The 23046-nt window shown below is 37.7% G+C and overlaps 1 protein-coding gene across 1 annotated transcript in view; it reads right to left on the bottom strand.

Annotated features, from left to right (window-relative positions):
• LOC137274249 (uncharacterized) overlaps positions 1 to 20449 on the bottom strand; it is a 47123-nt gene extending 26674 nt beyond the window's left edge. The window contains exons 1-18 of the mRNA XM_067807336.1: positions 20258 to 20449; positions 19232 to 19328; positions 18269 to 18392; positions 17709 to 17760; positions 17260 to 17353; positions 16529 to 16778; positions 15478 to 15677; positions 14510 to 14684; positions 14215 to 14344; positions 12970 to 13049; positions 11409 to 11447; positions 9542 to 9649; positions 7413 to 7475; positions 7027 to 7055; positions 6379 to 6528; positions 3913 to 4257; positions 3105 to 3275; positions 2045 to 2310 (exon numbers count right to left, since the gene is read on the bottom strand). Of these exons, the coding sequence (XP_067663437.1) occupies positions 2045 to 2310; positions 3105 to 3275; positions 3913 to 4257; positions 6379 to 6528; positions 7027 to 7055; positions 7413 to 7475; positions 9542 to 9649; positions 11409 to 11447; positions 12970 to 13049; positions 14215 to 14344; positions 14510 to 14684; positions 15478 to 15677; positions 16529 to 16778; positions 17260 to 17353; positions 17709 to 17760; positions 18269 to 18392; positions 19232 to 19328; positions 20258 to 20448 (2564 nt within the window). The 5' untranslated portion in view covers position 20449. The remainder of the gene's footprint in view (positions 1 to 2044; positions 2311 to 3104; positions 3276 to 3912; positions 4258 to 6378; positions 6529 to 7026; positions 7056 to 7412; positions 7476 to 9541; positions 9650 to 11408; positions 11448 to 12969; positions 13050 to 14214; positions 14345 to 14509; positions 14685 to 15477; positions 15678 to 16528; positions 16779 to 17259; positions 17354 to 17708; positions 17761 to 18268; positions 18393 to 19231; positions 19329 to 20257) is intronic.
• Between the last annotated feature and the right edge of the window lie 2597 nt (positions 20450 to 23046).

Genomic DNA, 23046 nt, shown 5'->3' with positions numbered 1-23046 from the left:
TATCCTAACAAATCTTTGTTTGGACTGGGGCTAGTGACCATAATGGTGGAAATAAGAGGTGATATGGTATACAGCGGCTTTAGAAGAACCATTGTATTTAGATTCTGGTTCAGTACACCTTACTCTACCCCAAAAATTGTCATTTTTAATTTTCATACCGTCATTTCTATGTAGTCCTGTCCTAAGATTTTGACTTTTATTCAGCCATGTTATTAAACAATATAAGGTTTGATTCTTCTTGTCAGTTTTCTGCATTATGATCATAACTCATATACCAAACCAAAACAAGCCATACTAAAGACCTTATACTGTGAGAAGAGTGTGAGTGAGTGAGTGAGTTTAGTTTTACGTCGCACTTAGCAATATTCCAGCTATATGGCGACGGTCTGTAAATAATCGAGTCTGGACCAGACAATCCAGTGATCAACAACATGAGCATCGATCTGCGCAATGGGGAACCGATGACATGTGTCAACCAAGTCAGCTAGTCTGACCACCCGATCCCGTTAGTCGCCTCTTACGACAAGCATAGTCACCTTTTATGGCAAGCATGGGTTGCTGAAGGCCTATTCTACCCCGGGACCTTCACGGGCCGTGAGAAGAGTGTACCATTTCACCTTTAGTGAAAATATTCATCACTGTGTGTTTCAGGTATTACTGAGAACTAAACCCATCATGCAAAGTCATGACATCGTGGCAAATTTTCAACATCCCATGTTGTGTTGGCTACATGAAGATTAGTGCGTGTTAGTGGTACATCCTGGTTAACTCTACTGTAACCTGACCCACAGCTTACCTGTACTGACCCCTACTCTCAAGCCTGGAAAACAACAGTCTCTGCTCAGCTATCTTACAAGGACACCAAGTTTAACATCCATTCTGCATTCTATATGACTCCTTAAAATGAATTTGAAACTCTTTGCTGTGGTCTTAATAATTTGATTTATTACATCTTCGATTTGTTTTTGTTTGTATGTTTGTTGTATAACACTGCACTCAGCAATATTGCAACTACATGGCAGCAGCCTGCAAATAATTGAGTCTGGGCCAGACAATCCAGTGATCAACAGCATGAGCATTGAACTACAAAACTGAGATATGATGACTCAACCAAGTCAGCCTGGTGAGCCTGACCACTTGATTACATTAAAATCGTAACACTCATAACTTTCATTCTTTTGACATACACCTTAAAACTGTATAGATAAGAATGAGATGCTTTTGTGGAAAATGCTTCTGAAAGTATAATTACTGTTGTAATCAGCCAATTGCACATTACATATATATGTGTAAAAGAATTACTAATAAATTTACAACATCAATGTAAAACACTAACATACCCAAGATCACTATAGGAAACAGACCTAAGTTGATGTGTTTGAACACACGGACCTGCGTTTAACAGCATAAGACTTTGTCCTCACTGTGTGGGGCAGGTTGACACAGTAATCCAGGACATATAGGGCCATTAGACTTATGATCCTGGTCATTCATACAACTGACCTAACTTGTGACCATGCAAATCACTGTATTTAACTTTCATAACAAGTGCTCTTGAACTCTGTTGATTCAGTATTACGGTCTGTTTCAAACTTCATGTATCTACGAAGAAAGTGTAATCCAAATATGACCTGTGTTACATGTAATTAGTTGGAGTATATATACTGAGAGAAACAAATAAAGGTTCCTTTAATATTTCCCTGTTTTCATCACCAGCTTTGAATACTGTGGGAGGAAATCTGAGAATAAATAAAGGATCACTGTCAGGTGTTCCCTTATTTGTTTCCTTCAGTATATTACTAAGGGAATGGATGTAGCAGTAATCTGCAGTAAGCAATAAAATAAAAATAATAATACCTGGACCAAGCATAAAAGTGGTTAAAAGTGTGACCAGCATGTCATTAGGGGTTGAAAACATACAGACAAGTTTGTATCCCAGATCCATTTGGATGCTGAATCTCCATGGAGACAGAGCAACAAACAACAAATGTCATCTTGAATATTAGAAAACATATAGTTATAATATAATTCAACAAACTCCTACCTCTCAATACCAGCTGCATCTTCTGGGTCTAGTCTGGTTTCATCAGGTTCAGTTTCAACCTCACTATCTGAGTCGGACTCGGACACAGCCTGGAGCTGCTGGGACTCTGGTCCTAGTGATGCTCGCTGGTAGTCTGGGAACAACACCTCTCTCACCTTGGCTGGGGGTATGTCCAGCTTGGGGGGAGCTGGGTTCCAGTAGACTCGAGACTCATCAGTTCCTATACTTATCTTCTGACCATCTACACTGATGTCGCACTCGACAAACTGGGGACAAAACAGGGCAACTCTCAGACTGTGTTGATACAGATGATACAGACCAAACTCACCCTATCACCATGATGTTTTAACTATAACACCATATGTCAGTGAAAAATAAGTCTTGTAAAGATTGCTGCTTGTTGTTTATCATTATTTCAGCAACATGACATGAGTGATATACTGATAGATGATCCACACCACGAGGTTAAACTGACAAGGTCAGTGATCTGAACAACCGAATCCATTTAGTTGCCTTACAACAAGCACAAGCTGCTGGGCACAAGTTGTCAAATCCTAATCCAGGACTCTGTAAGACCGCAATATTTCAGACTCGTTTCTTATTTACATGTCTCCAATGTTACAAAACTGATTCTTCCACTTTCAACATAGCAGCTTGTTACTGCCTTCTAACATTATCAGCATGGGACATGTCACCACCTGACATTGAGTCTTGAATCTTAACTGACTTACTCAAGCTAAGGCCTCGCATTACCAACTCACCTCTCATGAGATAATGCAGTCTTGTTTATTCTTTAAACCATTATATTCAAGACATAAGAACAGAAACTCCTCTGTGAAAAACATGAATGAAAATTTATTATATGTAATCATAAACTTCATGTTTTCAATTTCAAAACATGAACATATGATATAATGAGTTCGCTAGTGGGGTGAGATGAAATGAATGTACATCCAACAATAAGCAGTCAGACAGTTTTAATGTTTAGTTTCATGTCCTGAGACTAAAGCTATGAAATCCATATGTAAAGTGATTCACAAAGTCAACAAGATGTTCCTACCACTTCCTCCGCCCTCTGCTGCCACGCCTCCAGTGTATCTTCTGACCCCACCTGACCTGCTTCATCAATGACCCGCTGGGCAATGAGTGACATGCGGTCAGCCTCGTCTTCCTCCACAGACTCCTCCTCTATAGCGTCTGTAGTTGGTACTGAAGGGCCCATCGCACCAAACTGGACAACAGGAAAAAACATGTTCAGTTGGAATGTAACATTCACCAGACACTGAATCACTCCAGTCAACAACACACACACACACTCACATTGCCATGACTTCCTGCAATCGTGACCTTCACTGGGTACTTTCAGCATAAAACACGACAACTAAGGCTATACACGGTAATACAGAACAACATTCAATGGTGTGTCTGACTGTGTGAACTATGAATTCTCTTCAGTGCAAGCAATAAATGTGCTTTAGAGGTATGAGATTGTGTCAATATCAAGGCTGTCCCGGGTTCGGATCCACAGTGCATTTCTAACATTACAACCTGTCACAATGCCATGATTTATCATAGACTTATAAATTATATAGTGCTACAAATGTTTTGTGGATCAGAACCCAGATAAAACAAAAAAATTCCTTTCCTAACTATGTTAACAGGACTGACAGTAAGTACATATGTATTTCTTGTGTGAAAATGCAAAATGGTAATGGTGATATACTTATCTTCAAATTAAGCTTACATTTCAATTTAGTAATATTGTTTGATTTCTTTGCCCAAAAAGACATATTAACAATTTTAGGCGATGAGGAACTGTATCGCTTTTCCTAAATGGATGTATTTGTCTCATAACTGCATTAACTCACTCTGTATGGCTGAACTGGGAACGCTGAAGAAAACTGGTCTGGTGTGTGGTACTTCCGGCCAATATTCTGGAAATGTTTAGGTAGCTGGAACTCGGATGTCATCTTACAAAAGTGATGAATACTCTTCTTCCCTCCATCATCGTCTTTCTCAGCTGTCGGCATATACTTCCTCTCTGTCGTTGGGGCCCATGATGAAAGGAAGGACACAGAGGTGGAGTACACAGGGAGGCGTGGTCCAGTGAAGGGGGTGGGGATCTGTCGGTCCTGCAGTTCCTTCTGTGTACCCACCACTTTCACCAGGTCCTCATATGTGGCTGTGGGTGGGGCAAGCAGATCCTCGTATGCCTAGGGGAGACAACAGAGTGAGATGTACTCTTCACTACTGCTTTATGACTGCCAAATCAATAACAGTCTGTATGAAGCAAGTACAGCCTAAACGCTCTTGCAGTAATTAAGACAACTGTGACATGATAACACTATGTCACAATGTCACAATATCATATTGCTTCAACTGACCAATCAGCATGGAAATTTCACTTAAAGAACAACTAAACTCAATTTTTTTACTCTTTTTATCATTGCATACGAAAAACTTCTAGCTAGTCATGAACGAAACACCATTTCTTTTTAAAAAAAATTGTGGTTAATTAATACCAAGCACTCAAAAGTTGCTAAAAAGCTGTCTGCTTCTCTCTCGCCTGCAAACGAAACCGCAGACAGGTTACGTAACTCTGTCACCAGAGCCCTACTGTGACGTCATAGAAGGAATGCTTTTCAGTTAAATGTATAGAAAATGTGTAGGAAGCTCGTCATTTTGCTGATTTCTCAACGTCACCAAAGACATGCCGAATTGTTGTGTTGCTGTCAATTGTTCCTTGGGGTTGGGTGATGGTGTCACTATGCACAAATTTCAACCAGACCTCGTAGTTTGTGCTTAAATTGGTTGTTAGTGTGTGCCAAGTGAGCATTGTGAAAGCCTGTTGTATATACTAAATCGGATGGTTTGCCCCCTACCACGCTTCCAGGATAGAAAATGGAGTTCAAGTTTCATCCAGTTTATAAATCAAGACTGCTTACTACACATTGCTGACCAAAAGGATTTTGCATGGCTATAATGCTTTCTTCCTCGGAAATGAGGTTGTGGTGAAAGTGACAATATTATCTTAAATAATATTATATTGAGCCCTTATACTGACCGCTTCCAAGAGTGAAAATGTAATGTTATCAGCAATGTCATGCAAAATCCTAATGTCCATCAATACAATACATATTTTACTACAAGTGAAAAAGTAATTTTGATTTTGTAAGTCGGTGAAAACAAACTTAAATATCATTCATCCTAAGACATGGTGCCGCCATTTTTGTAAATCGTGAAGTCAAATCCATTTGAATCAATGTGATTATGGGTTGTTTTCATCAAGTTAGAAAATCAAAACTACATAAATATGTATTTGAATCATTACCAAAAGGAGTTTGCATGACACAACCTGTAACATAACCTAAGTAAGGTCGGGGTAGAAGTGAAAATACTGCACGGTAAATTTCTTCACTTGCTAAATTTACTTGGTTTGTAATGTTCACTCACCAGTATGTAGACACTTGTCAATATATGTCTTTATACTTGGTCCAATAATCCTAATTACTTTATAACCATACTTGTATGCATTTTGGAACTTAATAAAAAGAAGCGATCTGCAAATGTATAACAGGAATGTAATATGTAGACATTTCATAGTTTGCCTATATGAATCATAATTTGCACGCATGCCCTAGTGTATGTTGTCTGCATCATTACACTTCACGACGAAAACAATGATTCTGTTGAAAGCTACGGCAACTTTTTAAAAACAAAAATGCAAATATTAACATTAAAGTTACAGGAGCAATTCAGGCTATTACCTTGTTCGAGGAATGTATCCATCAATATCCGCAAAAACGAGTGATACATAATTCATCTGCAGATTTCCCAAGTGATGTGTTGTCTTTTAACAGTCTAATATACCAAAACGTGATTATTGTTTCAGGTTTTTCACATTGCTGTATAGTTTCATTGGTTACACAAGATAGCACACCTGGCAACTAATTGCATAATGTGCATCATTCGTATTAAAAAGTTATTTAGTTAGCCAATAATGAACATTCAATCAATGTATTGGCGGTTAATCCTTTGAAAGAAAGGTATTGTTTTTACATAGACACAGACACGACAGATGTATTCAGTATAGATTAGTAAGTGTACGTATGTAAACACTACCTTTTGACAAATCCCCCATCTAAATCTGCATAAAACTAAGTAATGAATCAGCGTGTAATTGGTTAATCCTTTGATCGATCCAGACACAAGAAATGCAAAATGGGGACCTTTGTCGGGTAATATAAGTGGCATTACCGCTAACTTTACCTCTTATAAATTCATTAACTGAGCATCAAGTGAATGATGACAAGACAATTTTGACTGAGTTCTACCTGACGAATATCAATGCCAACATCAGCAGTTTGTTCTTCCTCTAGCCTAGCGTCCTCTTCCCCTTCATCCACCTCATTGGTGCCATCCCATGTGGAAGCAGTTGCCCTTGTGGGTGGGGGAACATCAGGCATGACTGGGGGAGGCAGGGACTGGAATATACAGTCATATACAAACATCAAAACTTGTTTGACAAGCTACTGTTAATATAATCAAACCAGGCAACTCATACTTTTTAGGTTTTGTGTTTACAAGTAAAATGTTGCGCATGTTGAGAAATAGTCAAATCATAGTCTATATTTGGCACTGAACAAATCTTTAGAACAATAACAGTGTGGGTCAAAAGTCAGCAGAATTTCACATCAAGCTGTTCAACTTCAAAGTGACCTCTACAGATTCTTTAATTTTCTTTTTAAATTACTGCTGAGCCAATTATACCATAGACAACTTCTTTTATATACAAAGTCTAGAGTCTTGACTTACTTATTTTACCACATAAGCCCAAATGGCGCCACGCACGGGAAACAACATATTTGTGTATAAATTCAAATACAAACATTGCATAACTTTCGAAGATATTACTAATAAGGAATTAACTTCAGTGTGAAAAGTGAACTAAACACAGTTTGACCCAGCACAATGACACTCACCTGCTCCATGACTTCAGTACCTGATGTATCTACAACAGAAGTATTGCTGACAAATAACTATAATGACATAGGACATCATCGTCTTCGAGAATAAGTAATACACTAGCACAGCTGAAGCCGCAATGATTGAAGAGCACTGGCCTTAACTCCATCTTCAAACACATTATAATTTCTGACATTATAGACTGAAACAATGTATTATATTACAAAAAGAATTTGTCACTGGAGATAATTTATTTGTTTAAATTCACAATATTTGTCACTATATTGGAGGGAGGCAAAAATATTGTGATAAATCCAAAAATATTGTAACATAAGGCATCTATAATCCTTAGATTACAGATGGATACAGAAGCCAGGTCCATTCATCCCTGTATCTTTCCTACCTTCAGGTACTTCATCCTCCTCTGGGATACGGTCAGGTACACTCAGATCTCCCTTCACTCGATCTAACACACAGATAGGGACTAGGTGATACACATCACACACGACACATGATCTGTGTGTGCATCATAACATACTACTGCTAAAAGATATTATTATTAACATTAACATATATCACTCAAAGAATGTTTCATTTAAAAAAAACAGATTTGGTATTTGAATAATAGATACGGATATCACATTTCATATCAAGGGAACTGTAAATTGGTCTCAACAGACTGTATTTGACTTACATAAGTACTCATTATTAGCTGTTGAACATGAATTTCTGAGTTATCATATGATACGTAAATATGCTAAACTGATGAAACAATCGTACTGTTGTTGCCATTAATAAATTACTAAGATATACATGATTAGTGGATGAAAGTAGAACAAAATCAACTAAATGGAAGTATGAATATATCAGCACTACTGTTGTTAGAACAGAACAAAATGAGAAACTAAAATTCAAAGTTCATTCAAAGTTATTGTTTAAAGTTAAGATGTTTACAGCCATATCCCAAAATCTAAAAAGTAATTGGTTCTCAAAATCACAAATCATGGTTGACAGCATGAGCATGTGCACCATAACATACAATGGCATACTGTATCAAACAAGTCACAAATCAAAGCAGGTCTTCCTGTGTTATTGCCAGCTTATTACGATTCATACTCTGATAACACTGAATGGACTCAGTTCCCATAGCATTAATCTCTCACAATAAATGTATGGTTCTTGACCCCAAATCCTTATCTGGGAATCCTGTTTGGATTTATTTAAATATTTGGGGCAATAATGGTAAATAGATGTTAGACTGTTTAAATGAAGAAAAACAATACAATAAAATGTAAATTGTTACTGTTTAACAGGCATGAGAAAATGAAAAGTATACTTGGGAAAACATAGATACAGTTACAGAACACCGGACACATAGTGTCACGTCACCCCTGACACATACCCTTAACCTTACCCTCACCCTAAACCAAACCCTTACCCTAACCTTACACCTTACCCTAACCCTAAATCAAACCCTAACCCTAACCCTAAACCTTATCCATACGCTAAACCAAACCCTAACCCTAACCCTTACTCTAACCCCAACAAAACGTTAATTCACTCGCTTTGAAAGACGGCAGAAGGTGTCCGGTATTCTGTAATCTACCCAAAATATATCCTTATACCAAAAGACCTTATCCAATCAATTACAAAAGATATGATATAAGACTCACAAATGCAACTCAATTGAGGGATCTTTCGAATTAGACCTATAATTATGATAATGAGTAAATCACTTCATGATATATTACAGAACAAGTGTTAATGATATGTTGAATATGTGATATAAAAATAATGTCTATTTTGAATCAAAAAGAGACAATATTATCCTGTAAGTAAACATGCATCAAAACACAACAAATATTATTTTCAATTTTACATTAAATGAAGCAGGCTCATGGCATGCATGCTCAAATATCCAGTGTGTTAAATCTCCATTCTGTTATAATAAACAGCCTGGACACAATCACCAGCATAACTTGGGTTCAGAAGTGACATAACCAGTGGTGTCATTCTAGGGACTAAGCATAGAAACTCTCTTCTTTATGGCATGAAATCAAAATTCATCTTCTGAAAAACAAGTTTGGCATAAATCCATATTTAGATTTGCAGTCTCCTCCAAGCAAGCTCTACATTTAACTGAATCAAAAGGTTGCTGTATGATGAGAGTTCCTAATTAAAAGCCCCAAAATTAATTCCATTATACAGTGTCAAACCACATTGCATTACCACTGTTAATCTGTGGAAGAAAGAAGTGGGGAGTGGAAGGAACTCTTTCCTAATGATGTTTAGCTGGAAATGACCTGAGTATTAACACTGAGAGTTTTGTCCTTATGCAAAATGCTCCATTGGAAACAGTATGCAAAAGTATTTGTAATAGATCTTCTTGTTTCAATCATGCAAGTTGATTGTAGGTTGAGTCATTCAAACTGAAACAACATGGTGGTGATTGATTCCAAGGTATAGAAAGGAGATATTATCCACTGGATCATTGACTGTATGACATGTGATAGAGAAAGAGATAAAGTATACCAGGGTCATCTGTGTCTAGAGTGACATCAGTGTCAGGAGTCGGAACAGAAGGTGAAGTCTCGTCGCCAGTTTGAGGAGTTACCTCCCTTGTGTTATCTGCATCTTCATCTAGGGTTATGCAGCAGCACAATAAACACACAGAGACAAGCAACTGAAGAACATCTAGCTATAGGAAAGATATGAAATAAACATCTGCTACATTGAAACAATGTGAAATATTTCTATAATCAAATGAAAATAAAATTTAAAAAAATCAAAACTAAACTCAAAGAGGTAAGACAAGCTAAATTATGCTTGACCTATTGGGCAAAGCTATCTTTAGTATAATATGTCTGTATCGTAAAATGCAAAGTGCGAAAATATTGCTTCATGCAACAGTCAGTAATAGTAAAATATTTATCAGTGAACGACTGTATAATGGTCAAGACAAACCAGTGTTCAACAGTGAGGTTAAAAATTATCTTCTGAGTGAGCATTTATTCTGTTGTTTTTTTCATGTGGCACTTAGCAGTATTCATAGTGAAGTAAAGCAGCCTATAGATCAGGTACTTGAGTAAGACTGAACAAACCAGTGACTGATGTTATGAACACCAGTTCATGCTGATAAGGTCAGGATGATTTCCTGACCCAGTCAATACCCTCTTACAAAACAGCATTGCTTGCTGGGGTAATATTCTCACAAATGATTCCGTCAATCAACGTTGTCAGTGGACACTTCACTGAATCTGGTCTCTCCTGGTCAACAATCTTGGTACTAGTCATAATTTGTGGCTTTTGGAAATGTCCATTTTAGTCAGTTTACAAACAATAAAGGATACTATCAGGGTACTACTATGCTAGCTAGAATTCTTAGAGTGACTATCAGGAATGTTCATTAATCTACTTATTCTACTGATAGCTCTCTACTCGATATGTTACAGCAGTCACAGAGATCACTCTGTGTGACTTGGACTAGATGTTTATCATTGGGCTTGACTTGGTTTGGAAGGCTTGATCCAGATCATTGTAAAATGTACTGACTCAAACTACAGTTCCTTCCAATATTTCATACCCGTGAAGGTCCCGGCGTAGAATAGGCCTTCAGCAACCCATGCTTGCCATAAAAGGTGACTATGCTTGTCGTAAGAGGCGACTAACGGGATCGGGTGGTCAGACTAGCTGACTTGGTTGACACATGTCATCGATTCCCCATTACGCAGATCGATGCTCATGTTATTGATCACTGGATTGTCTGGTCCAGACTCGATTATTTACAGACTGTCGCCATATAGCTGGAATATTGCAACGTGCGACGTAAAACTAAACTCACTCACTCACTCCAATATTTCAACAGCATAATAACTGTTCATTCAAAATTATTGCTACCTGCAAAAGTATCTGCATCTTCTGTGGACTTTGTGTAGGGTTGGATCTAGGATTTTGGAAAAGAGGGGTGCATATAAATCATGAAGTCCAAAGGTCAGACGGAAATGCTCCTCAGGGAAATGGGTAGAGGTGGGGTGGGGTGGGGTGGGGTAGGGTGTTGTACAGCCCATCTCCTGTCTCTGGATCAGCTCCTGAACCATGTCCAGACATTTGTCCCCATACTAACTAACTACCTGTATCGTCTGATGACTGACTTATGGCTTCTACAACAGTAACATCTGCCTATACTGTACAGGTTAAATCTAGACTCATTCATAATAATGACTCACTCAAATGTGCCTCTGTAACAGAAAATCAAAGAATGAATATAAAAAAAGAAAACAGATTGTCTTCCACAGTGAGTAACATGGAAGTGCAGACAGAAAATGTTCTCGAATTTATAGAGAAGGCGGCCATATCAATCCAAAAAGAGAGTTTAAACAAAATGTAAGGTTCAACTGACCTCGATGAACTTCAGGCATGTCACTTGCTTCATTCACGCCTGCAATAAATACATCAGATTGACAAGGCCAGCAAAATTAAATATGGTTGTTTTAAGTTGTTTAAAAATGAACTGGGTATGGACAAAGGATCACATTAATTTTGTTACTTTTCTATTAACTTACATATCCATAAAATGTTTTACTCATGTATACCTTGATCAATATTGGTCAATCACTTGGTAAATAAGTGAAAATCTGATACACTTTGAATTGTATGTCATGTGAAAAATGTGGGAATCCAGTGTGAAAATAAAATGTGAGTCACACAGTTATTTTCTTAATATTGTATAACATTATTAAAGCATAAAGGGGAAAGCTGATCCTGTCAAAGAACCCAACTTTGCACAGCATACACACATGACATATTTACATGACAACAGCAAATAGTTTGATAATTGAATGAACTAAGTTCATAAAGGGGAGAGGTGAAATTTCAAAGCAAGAAATTGCTTCAAAAGCTCAGACTAGGAATTACATACCACTGGAGGTTCACTTTGTTTTTGTGCTTATAAATAACCCTGACTATACAATAACAATTTGAAATAAGATTAATGGTGGGTGATATTCCATTAAATCTGATATTTTTTAGAAGCATGTTTCATGTTTGACATGTTGACTGAGTATACTCATAGTATCAGTTCTATCAAAACAGGGACAAGAAGCAAACGTCTCCTGGCAGTGATAAAGCACACACAGAGATGTTTGTTTCTTGTACCTGTTTTGCCACCATGTGAAACATGTTTTAAAAAACTACTGATATGGCCACCAGATAACTCATAGTGGCAACTTCGACCAGAATTGATACTACGAGTATACTCATGAGAGGCAGTCAGCATGTTAATTGATGTAAGTAGTTACCTAGTGTAATTTTTCATGAAATTCACATAGATGTGTCAAGCACTGAAAACATGATACTGAAACTGCTCTGTTTGTCCTCGTACATTATTTCTACATGAAAGATCTATGTATTACCTACATCACAATTAAAATGAAGGAGATGTCAGTCACTAACCTCTGGGAAAACTCATAAACAAGGTAAAGTACTGATAAACCAAGAAAGACAAGCAGGGCAAAATCTTGGAATAAAACAAGATTATAAGATACTGGCAAGCCTAAGGGAAGCAACTCTGAGCAGTGACCACTGACATCAGGACACCTTTCCAAAAATGATGTCATATTGGACAGTAGTATTTAATATCAATCCAACTACCATCATTCAATGAATGAAATGAAACTTAATGTAGTAAATTCATTTTCATAAACATCGATTGTGTCTTGCTAAATACAGTTCACTCCACAACCATGTTAAAGCTTTACTACACACCTAGATCCAGAAATACAGAGGCATCTCAGCGCTATGATTTTCAACTTTAACTAGTCATAACTATCTGAACACAATGACAGTTTTGTAAAATAGGTCTAAAGGTCTTGTTCTACTAAACCATTGTACTACTAAGATGTTCACAATGCTGATAATTTAACATAATGACTGTCACTAAGATTGCCCTTGTCAGTTTGTACCTATATCACTCAGTACAGCACTGGCTCGAGACATCACTCTGTCCATTATCTCCTGGATTCTCCGGTCAGCATCCGATACACTGAAATCAAATCACAAACTGTACATGTAGGATTAACTTCTTTTGATAGAAGAATGAGGTAACAAGACAGTTTACTACTTAAAACACATAAGTAATAACGGTGAAATTAAACCTTGTCCTCCAGTGATACCTTCCGGCCTCTATTTACCCCAGATCCTGTAAGGTGAACTGTCTACTAAGACTGGGTTTGAGACTTCAAAAAGTAAGATTGTTCGAAGCAACAGATTTTGCTTCTGTATCTCAAAAAACAAAAGAGAAAATGTTTAGTTCTTTTGTGTGACCTATATCAAAATGGAAGAGCAGCTACAGAGAAATAGTTGTGTTCCTTTCTTACTGTTAAACTTGAAAGTTTTGCACTATTCAATAGAAAACATTGGAAACATCATGTAAGAAATTGGACATTAATTGGCTCATGAGTTCACTTAGTGTTCAGTCAGATGCTGTTTCTTGTTGAGGTGGCTGCAATGTCCATAGAGAGAGGCATCAAACCAGACATAGTGATGTGATATTAATGAGGTTGAAACCAGAAACATTATTAAGATATCTCACTTTCACCTAAAGGATAATAATTTGGACTCATTTGAGATTCATACCCCTGTTGATCCTTTCTAAGAACCCAACTCTGCACAGCATACACACAAGAACACCTGTCCAAATTCAGTTACACAGTGCAGTGTTAGATTTGGGTGAAATTTTGAGTGGGTCCAAATTGATGAAAATAATGTTTCTGGACCCCCTCTAATGTTAAATAGATGGGCAGATGTAAAATAGAGGGTGTCCTCACTGAATCTGATGAGTCAAAACACTCAAAAACCCTCTCTTGAGCCAACACTGACAAACTGTGTTTTTGCCATGCTGAGCACCACCATTCAAGGCCTGAAGATATACATGACAGCTCATATTTTATATGTACATAAAACTGTGACTGCAGAAAACAGTTTGATCATTGATGAACTAAGTTATATAACTGCTGATCTGTATCTGAAATAAAGTGTAACTAATTGTGTATAATTTAAACTTTGAGGTCACTTTTTAGTTTTAATGTGGTATGGGAAGTCAGTTGGAAATGGGCCGATAATGGCATCAGATCCTTCAATAATAGGAATGTAAACTTCAGCACAAACATGAATCACATGATAGAGATAAAACTAGTGTCCAAACTCACATTCCTGCCTGGGATTGGTCTCTGAGTGAGGAGATGATCTCATCCACTGACCGCTCGGACCGAGGCCTGGATGTTCCCCCGCTTTCTTCTTCTGTATCTCTAGCTGATAGCTTCCCTCTGCTCTTCTCACCTGTGACATAAACAGATTCTTCAGCATTATAATGAAACACTTTGAAAACACTCTCCTACCTGAGCTCTCAAAAACCCTTGAAACAAGCTGCAACTCAAATCTGGAAAAATGGCAACAAGAACCCTATTTCCACATGATCATCACGAGACAATACAAGATTCCAACCTTTCCCAGCACTTTTGCGAGTCTCCTTCCTGCTGCTGCGTGATCTCCGTGGTGTGGGGCTCCCAAGTTTCTTGCTGTCTGCTGACTTCAGATGCTGATGCTGCTTATACAGGGGGTCGGAGTCAGGACTACTGATCTTCTTGGCCTCTTCTAAGAGTTCTTGGACAGACTTCACCTGCAAGGTTGGACATCGGTAGAGATCACTTCTACATAACAGATTTTGAGTAATAATGGTATGTGAGTGTTAATCGGAAGATGATGTGGTGATTTTTGAGAACTATGACTGGCAGCAATGACAAAGATAAGCAGGATTGTCGTCTTTCATGGACCCATGGATCACAAGTGATAGCACATTACAGATTGGTTTGTGTGTTCAGACCATTTCCTGCAATCATGATATCCTGTTGCACCACAAAGTTGAATATTCCATGCCATAGATTCTATGAAATCATTTGACTTTCGATTGTGTAACATTACATCAAACACAGGCTGGTCGAGTGACTTATGACACCTGGACAGACGGCTGCCAGGAATTATACAAAAACGTCAACTACAGGTACATGTGATTCCTGAGACACGAACAACAATAGGTCAGACAAAGTGTGTCTCTGAAATGGCAAAGATGGGGTGGATGTGTGTGTGTTTTACGGGAGTGGGGTTTGTTTTAGTCTGTGCCTCTACAAAATGAAAAAATGTTAACATTACTAAGTCTTCACACTAATCAATTGATTATTTAGTTATGACAATACTGCCATGAAATGTGAATTTTCAAAGTATATTTTGAAATATTTACAGAAATATAGTTCAAACAAACTGAATATTAGTCTCTTAAACATTTGCATTTATAGCTGTGTTATCATCATTTAGAATTTAGAAGTTAGATTAAACCATCTAGATTCACTCTGAGCCCAGACCAGCAGCAATCTGCACATTCCATCTGCTATATAAATACATGGTTGACAACTTACACTAGAAGTCCTGCTCTTGAGCACTGCATCAGACACACTAACTGCAGTCTCTATGTTGTCCATATCGATGTCCATGTCCTCTATGGCCTTGTCGTACTTGCTGTATACTGTTTCGTCTGGCAAGCTGATCGGAGCACTCTGTAGGGAGGATGGGATGCTTCGAGCACTCTTCTGTCGACTTGGTTCAGTATCCTCCCCAGCTAGCAATTGACAAAACATCAACTAAATCTATGACAATCACATTTAAATTACAGTTACAATCATTTAATTTTGCAAATGTCAAAAGTATGTGAGTGTGTGGGTGGGGGTGTGTGGGGTGGAAGCAGTGCACACAAATGGCAGTTAAGCTAACATCAGACATACCAATTACACACTCCTCCTGATTTAAATATTTCTATGTTTTCAGCAACATACCCAGGTTGTAGTGTCCACAAAAATATCCAAGAACAGTGCCAATTCACACTTTTCTCACACAATGAGAAATATCGCTTACAAGTGATTATATGTAATCTATATAAATTGTAGTTTTAAATTTGGAAATTCTGAAATTCTGAAAATGAAAAGATGATTTGAATATGTAAAAGTTTACATACATCCATACAAGAACATGTCTTTCTAGTTTGCTAGAAAATTACAACGGATCATATCACATCAGTCATAGCTAATACTCTAAAATGAATCACCTCTCAGATACACGTTTATACCATTACAGTAATTCCCAATCACAGTCTGTATAAAGTAAGCATGGAAAGTAGGATTACACTTTGAAATCTTGTTGAACTTCTCTGTACAGGGTTTAAGACTGGTCATTATCTCTGTACATTGACTGATATCTGTCCAAGATATTCTAAGTCCCCTTACTTTACTCACATACAAATATGTGTTTTAAAGGCAATTCCATTTCTGGATAAAGAGTGGAATATACCTGAAGGAATTACAATTTGCAGGATTCCTCCTTGTACATGCATACAAATTTGTACTTAGAATTTTTTCAGCCACATTGAGACTGTTCTAAAAAAATCTAATGTCTCAAGCAAAAGAACTGCTGTACCTTGACTGACGACATTCCGTCGAGAACTCTTCTTGCGTTTGTTGAGGTAGGATGGTCGAGGTGGTGGCTTCTGTCTCTCACTGAACGTGACATTTTGTATGTTACCAGTCTGAGACAAGATGGCTGGCTTCTTCTTTGTGTCAGCCTCTGCCTTGACATCCTCTTCCAGACGGTAGATCTTGTCATTAAGCACAATTCGAGGGACGTCTGTTGAGGGGGGAGGGGGCGTGGCAGCTTCAGCCTGATTTGCCTGGAGAGGTCAGTATTGAAAATTTGATAAATATTAAATTCACATCAAATGCATGATGCAAATTACTCTGAACATGTATATGACTAAATAGTGATACAATGTAGACATCCATCTAAAAAGGACATTCTGCTAGCTACCTTTCAGAGTGACTTTGGCTCCAGCCAAGATTCATTCCTGTTACCTAAGATGACAGCTGTACTAACCAAGATGTAAATCATCCCAGAAACAGAACATATGGATTTGCAGAATTATTACTGTCTATAACAACAGAAGAGGTAGACTGAATGTCATGGGCTACAGTGCAGGTGTTGGCCTGGGATGGCACACTGATGAATACAACTGTACAGCACAAAAACCATGTAATTTGAATGTTTGAATGCTAGCCTTCTGTAGGACCCAGTTCGATGGAAATGGATAGTATTCCAAAATGAATGTGCTGAGTCAGCATTTTCTTAAGTTTTGTCTACAGGACTGAACATACCTGCTCAATTTCTAACAGAGTTATCTCCCCTTGTAAGACACTCGCAGCAGCTGGAGCACCTTTCAAAAGGACTTTCAGGTCAGCCAGGTTGGCACTATGAAAGACAATTCATATATAGATATTTGGAATGGCATCTAAAATTCCAAAAGATTAAGTTTTGAGAAAAATACAAGACTGCTGCAGTAACAAAACTTTTGAGTCTGTATATTTCAGTCTCCTTATATGTATATTATCAGCTGAAATCTTGAGACAGAACTGGTTCTGACTGAGATTCTGGCCCAAGGGATACAGTAATGTCCAGCAAAATATAGGAATTTACTACATGATTTGATCAACAGTGTCTCTGTTACACTAGGAATTCATTCTGTACAATATACAATTGATTTAAACTGACATATGATGAATTAATTGTTTGTGCTTGTGCAGATTTGAGTTCAATATACTAGTACCTTGCTCTTGTCGGTATAACTCCCACTGAAGACACATGAGCTTTCTTCAAATCTGAAGAAAACAACAATATGTATTGAAAAATAGTATTCATGAGTGAATGAGTTGGTTAGGGTTAAACATATTTACATTCAAGTAAGTAATGTCGTACCTACACTGAGAAGACTTGATCAGAAAAGCAGAAAAGCAGTGGTGACATATGAGTGGTCACTAATAGTCTCATAGCAATGGTCTCATACCAGTGGGAACATTGTTAATTCCAACTGGGATCTTCGTTAGAATATTTCCCACCAAATTATGACTGTCACCTGTGAGACTGAAATGGATCAGTTGTTCAGATTTGGTGACATATTCAGTGTTCACATTGTACCTGATGACGTCAGGTGAGAACCAAAATATCAGTCAAAGGTCCATCTGAACCTTATTGTTAACAAGACACAGTAACATTGATTAGTGCCATGTTAATGATGATGACAGTTCTGACATTTTAAATATCGATAAACACTAATGAGAGATTGCTGAGCTTGATGATGGCACAAATCCTGCCCAATGACTGCCCCACCTGCTGTAGTAACAGTGTGCTCTCTGGCATAGGGGAACTTCCGCATCTTGTCTGGAACATCTGGGTGGCGCTGCTTGTCCAGAGGGTTGTAGGGAGGGATGTTAGGAATCAGTTGGAAGTGTTCCTAGGAACACAGAAACAAACATATATAGAGATCGAAGCTGTTAGTGAAGTGTCCTGACTATCCTAAATGCTGAGTAATTCTGCATGTCATGATTCTGCATATTCCAAAAAACTCACAATAAGCACTGCTTACCAATAACTAGTATGAATTTTGATGAAAGTATTTGAAATCAATAGTTACAGAAATTACAGATTCAGGTTGATGTGCTACCTTTAGTTCTATGTTTTTACTGTTGTATAACTTGGAAAGTTAAAGCATTATGAACACTAGGTCCAGATCTATATATAGAAATGCTTCAGCATTGCCCAACTTCCTGACCAACTTTGAATGACATATGTTAAAAAAGCTGTCTGATAAAACTGTCTGATAAAATTACACCAATCACTCATGATTAAGTCTTGATACTAGCTCTGTTGTGTAGACAGACTCAAATGTATGTTGTTGGAAGGGTAGATGTGTAAGTTTACAAACTCTACAACAGTCATGTCCCCCTGTTATCACTTGCAATCAGCTAACAACTCTAGTTATTAAAATTTCATATGGATGAAGACAAATGCTGTATATATGAGTTCACTTCATTTATCACTATTATTTATAACGAAAAAACTCACAAACGAACGAACGAATCAGTGAACACAAACAAGAAAAAGGTGCCAACTGACTCATAATTTTTTAACTTGTCGAGGGACATGATACAAAAAAGGAACTTCAGACAGATTAACTTTTTCAAATGTAGAACCATGCACATCCAGTTTATTAGTATTTTCCAATCGGAGGATATTTTACTGTGTTGCACCTCTTTTCAAAGAACTGCGTGGTGATATAACATGTGTATATACCTTTGTATAAGAGGTTGGCTTCAGATCATCATGAAAGACTGGCACAGTTTTCTTCTTTTCACGAACTTTCTGTGGCTTGAATTCAGGTTGAAGTTTCCTACAAATATAATCAAAACCATTAGATCAGATGGATGAAACTACAAACTGATTTAAATAAAATACAAGTTAACTAGCAAATGAAACCTTGAAAAAAACATCACATGTTGTTGCTGTTGTTGTCAGTTAGTGTTTGAGTGTGTGAGTTTAGTGTTATGCCACACTCAGCAACATTCAAGGTCTATGGCAACAGTCTGTAAATAACTGAGTCACAATTAACTGTATGAACATTGATCTATGCAACTGAGGTATGATGGCATTTATCAACCAAGTCAGCAAGTCTGACCACCCACTTGTAGCCTCTTATGGCAAGCAAGGGTTCCTGAAGATCAATTATAAGTATAACCCAGATGTTCACAGGTGCTGTTAGTTAAACTAGATTATTCCTCAAACAATAACATTTTATGCAGTGGATTTCATTTCAAAACTTGAGGACCATTACCATTTAGTAGAGTGATGAAGATTAGTTCTAGATTTCATTAGGTGAAATGGGGGTGGACACCTTGTCCAAGATTATTGCAGTAATATAGAAATGTACATGCATGGGTGTGTATGTGTGGCTGCTTATACTGGTCAAGACTAATGCCAATTTTGCTTATACTAGTCAGGGCTGATGTCAGTTTTATTGTGCCAGACCACTGACGTACCATGCTGCAGATTAACATGTGTACCCCACTCAGACACAGCATACTGAGCCCAAGCCAGTGAACCAGTTTTTCGCACCAGCTCACAGGGGGGGTTTCTTGTTTGAGGAAAAATGATAACTTAAATATCTATGGCAATCATATCTGGAAGGTTTTATCAAACAAGATATAGTTAACATGACACTATGAGTTTGGTTTTTTTTCTCCTTGCTTCAGCCAAAACAGCTGATAATAGATTTGGTAACTAATTTAGTTAGGCCTAATGACTTTTTCGTGTAAACCTTACTTTGCAGTAATCTGATCATCAGTGAGAGGTGCAAGCCTGACAGCCTCCTTCCTGCTGGAGATTTCTGCTAATGATCTGTGAGCAACATCATCCAATTCCTTTTGTAATGAAAGTTCAACACGCCTGTTTGCACCAACTCGAAATGAGCCACGCCCATCAGGCAGAGTTGGGTAAAGATCTCTTCCAGCCATTACTCACACATAAGGTCCAGTTGAATGTCTGGAAAAAAGTAAACATGAACAAAACTGCCTTTGCAAATAATTAATTGTAGCAAGTAAATAGTCAGGATTTCATACAAGTATTTCTTTAATAATCTCATGTCATAGATTAATTCAACAACTGAAACGGCGTATTTAAAATCTTATGCTATCTAGTTTATTCGATTTATTGTAGGCCACATGCTCCAACTACCCACGCTTATTTTGAATCGTCTGTGTTAAATTCTGTCAGTTTAACGATCAATGTATAATACATACGAACGAAACTGTTATTTTACGAACCACTTTCTAACTCACACTTTGTAATTTATCTTGTATATTGCATACAGATTTCACATGAGCTCTTAAACTGGTTCGTTATAGTGAGCATGTTGTTGATTCTGTTTTTACTAAGGCTTTTGCTTGTTACCTTGTGATAATTTCCAGATTAAGCAATCTGCATGGTGATTAACGAGTGATGCGGAACAATCTTGAACATATATGATAAGAATGACAATCCATTAAGACATACGTTTAGATATATAAAATTGTCAGCAGTAATAAATCAGCAGTTACTATTATAATTGGTAGATGCCTTTTTCAAACATCTCAGTCCAGCGTTTCAGCCGCCATATTGTTTATAGGTTGATAAGCACGAACTCACGCGAGATTTCTGAAATTGAAAAGTTCTTATTTGCTAGTTGACTACTCATGGAATTGCTTTTGTCCAAAATATCTAAAATGTGGTAATGTTGAAAATATGTGATAAATACGTTTTTTTTCAAACCCATGAAACAGTATTGACTGGGATACAGTCTGTGAAAAGTATATCGCGCATAGCCTTTCAATGCACACTTAGAGTCAAACTAGTTTAACTGAACAACACATTAACCATGAGAAACTTTCGGATACACCTCCGTCCTTAAACGAACATGACAAGGGAGAGAATCCACATCAGCAGGTGCTCGAGAAGCGAAAGTAAAATCAAAACCGTAGCTATTTGAATTTATGCTCTGGTAATAAATCGCTCCTTAAAGAAAGTGAATCTGTTTAACTAGAAACATTAACTGAAACGTTTAGTGGCACATTGTATCAACTAAATTATATTACATTAAATAATCTTACACATACAACAGAAAATGACATTCTAATTATCACACAATGACATTCAATACTGACTTATAGGGTTGTGTCTTTGTAAATAAATTGCATACACGTGTTGAGATATATTGGAAGCTAAAGTTTTAGACAGTGAATGGCATGCAGATCTCAATTTTCTACATGCTAAGGCCATAATTAAGCATTATGGTTTTGGTAACAGCATCTAAACTCTAGTAAGATGGATAATTAACTATTCTTTCCTTTTTTTTTACATAATGTTGAGCATGTCAATTAATTAAGATGGGAAGCATCAGTTGTAAACGAAAGTCTAGATTTTTATCTGACACATATACTTAATTACAAAACGTGTGATATCGTTTTAACTCATATATCGATATGTATCGTATGCAAATACTACAAAGGAAGGTAGCTGATGTTTAGGCCAGTTCCTGTCGGTCGGGGAGAATGCTTTGAAGGAATAGCATCCCTGCGCTCATAGGATAATAGGGGTGGTGAGGTATCCCTAAAGCGTTCGCTTGTCACACCGAAGACCTGGGTTCGATTCCCCACATTGGTGCAATGTGTGAAGACCATTTCTGGTGTCCCCAGGCGTTAGTGGAATGCTACTTAACTCGCCCACTCATCCATAGGATGATCAGCTCTGTTAACATGGATCCATATATATTATATCAAATGGTTCTGAATAACCAGAATGGGTTTACTGAAAAACAACTGTGTACCTCCCCCAACCCATCCCCCACACACCTCTACCTCTCTCTCTCTCTCACACACACGCACGCACACGCACTGAACGTTTATTAAATAGCCAGTGAAGCTGTCGTGAAAAGAAACAGCGCACACCTACACACCTACTTTCTGAACTGTGCCCCCGCTCTCTCTCTCTCTCTCACTGAATGTTTATTAAATGACCAGTGAAGCTGTTGTGAAAAGGAACAGCGCACACCTACACACCTACTTTCTGTGCACCCCTTCTCTCTAACACTGAATGTTTATTAAATGACCAGTGAAGCTGTCGTGAAAAGGAACAGCGCACACCTACACACCTACTTTCTGAACTGTGCCCCCGCTCTCTCTCTCTCACTGAATGTTTATTAAATGACCAGTGAAGCTGTCGTGAAAAGGAACAGCGCACACCTGCACACCTACTTTCTGTGCACCCCTTCTCTCTCACACTGAATGTTTATTAAATGACCAGTGAAGCTGTTGTGAAAAGGAACAGCGCACACCTACACACCTACTTTCTGAACTGTGCACCCCTCCTTTCTCAAAAGGGTATATCTGACCCTGGTCAGAAATGTGTCCGGGTCGTCCGATGTTGAAGACGACATATGATGATTGTGCACAGTGTGAAGTATGAATGTACGAACGTTAAATGTTTTGTTACAGCAATTTCCATGTTCTGACTTGTTTGAGTACACGTCTTTGAAGGCTGCTAGTCTTTACGAAATGCTCTCAATTCAAGATTCTGGG

The sequence above is a fragment of the Haliotis asinina genome, chromosome 2, assembly GCF_037392515.1.
Source record: "Haliotis asinina isolate JCU_RB_2024 chromosome 2, JCU_Hal_asi_v2, whole genome shotgun sequence".
NCBI classification, from domain to species: Eukaryota; Metazoa; Mollusca; class Gastropoda; order Lepetellida; family Haliotidae; genus Haliotis; species Haliotis asinina.
This window is presented reverse-complemented; position numbering and strand designations above follow the sequence as displayed.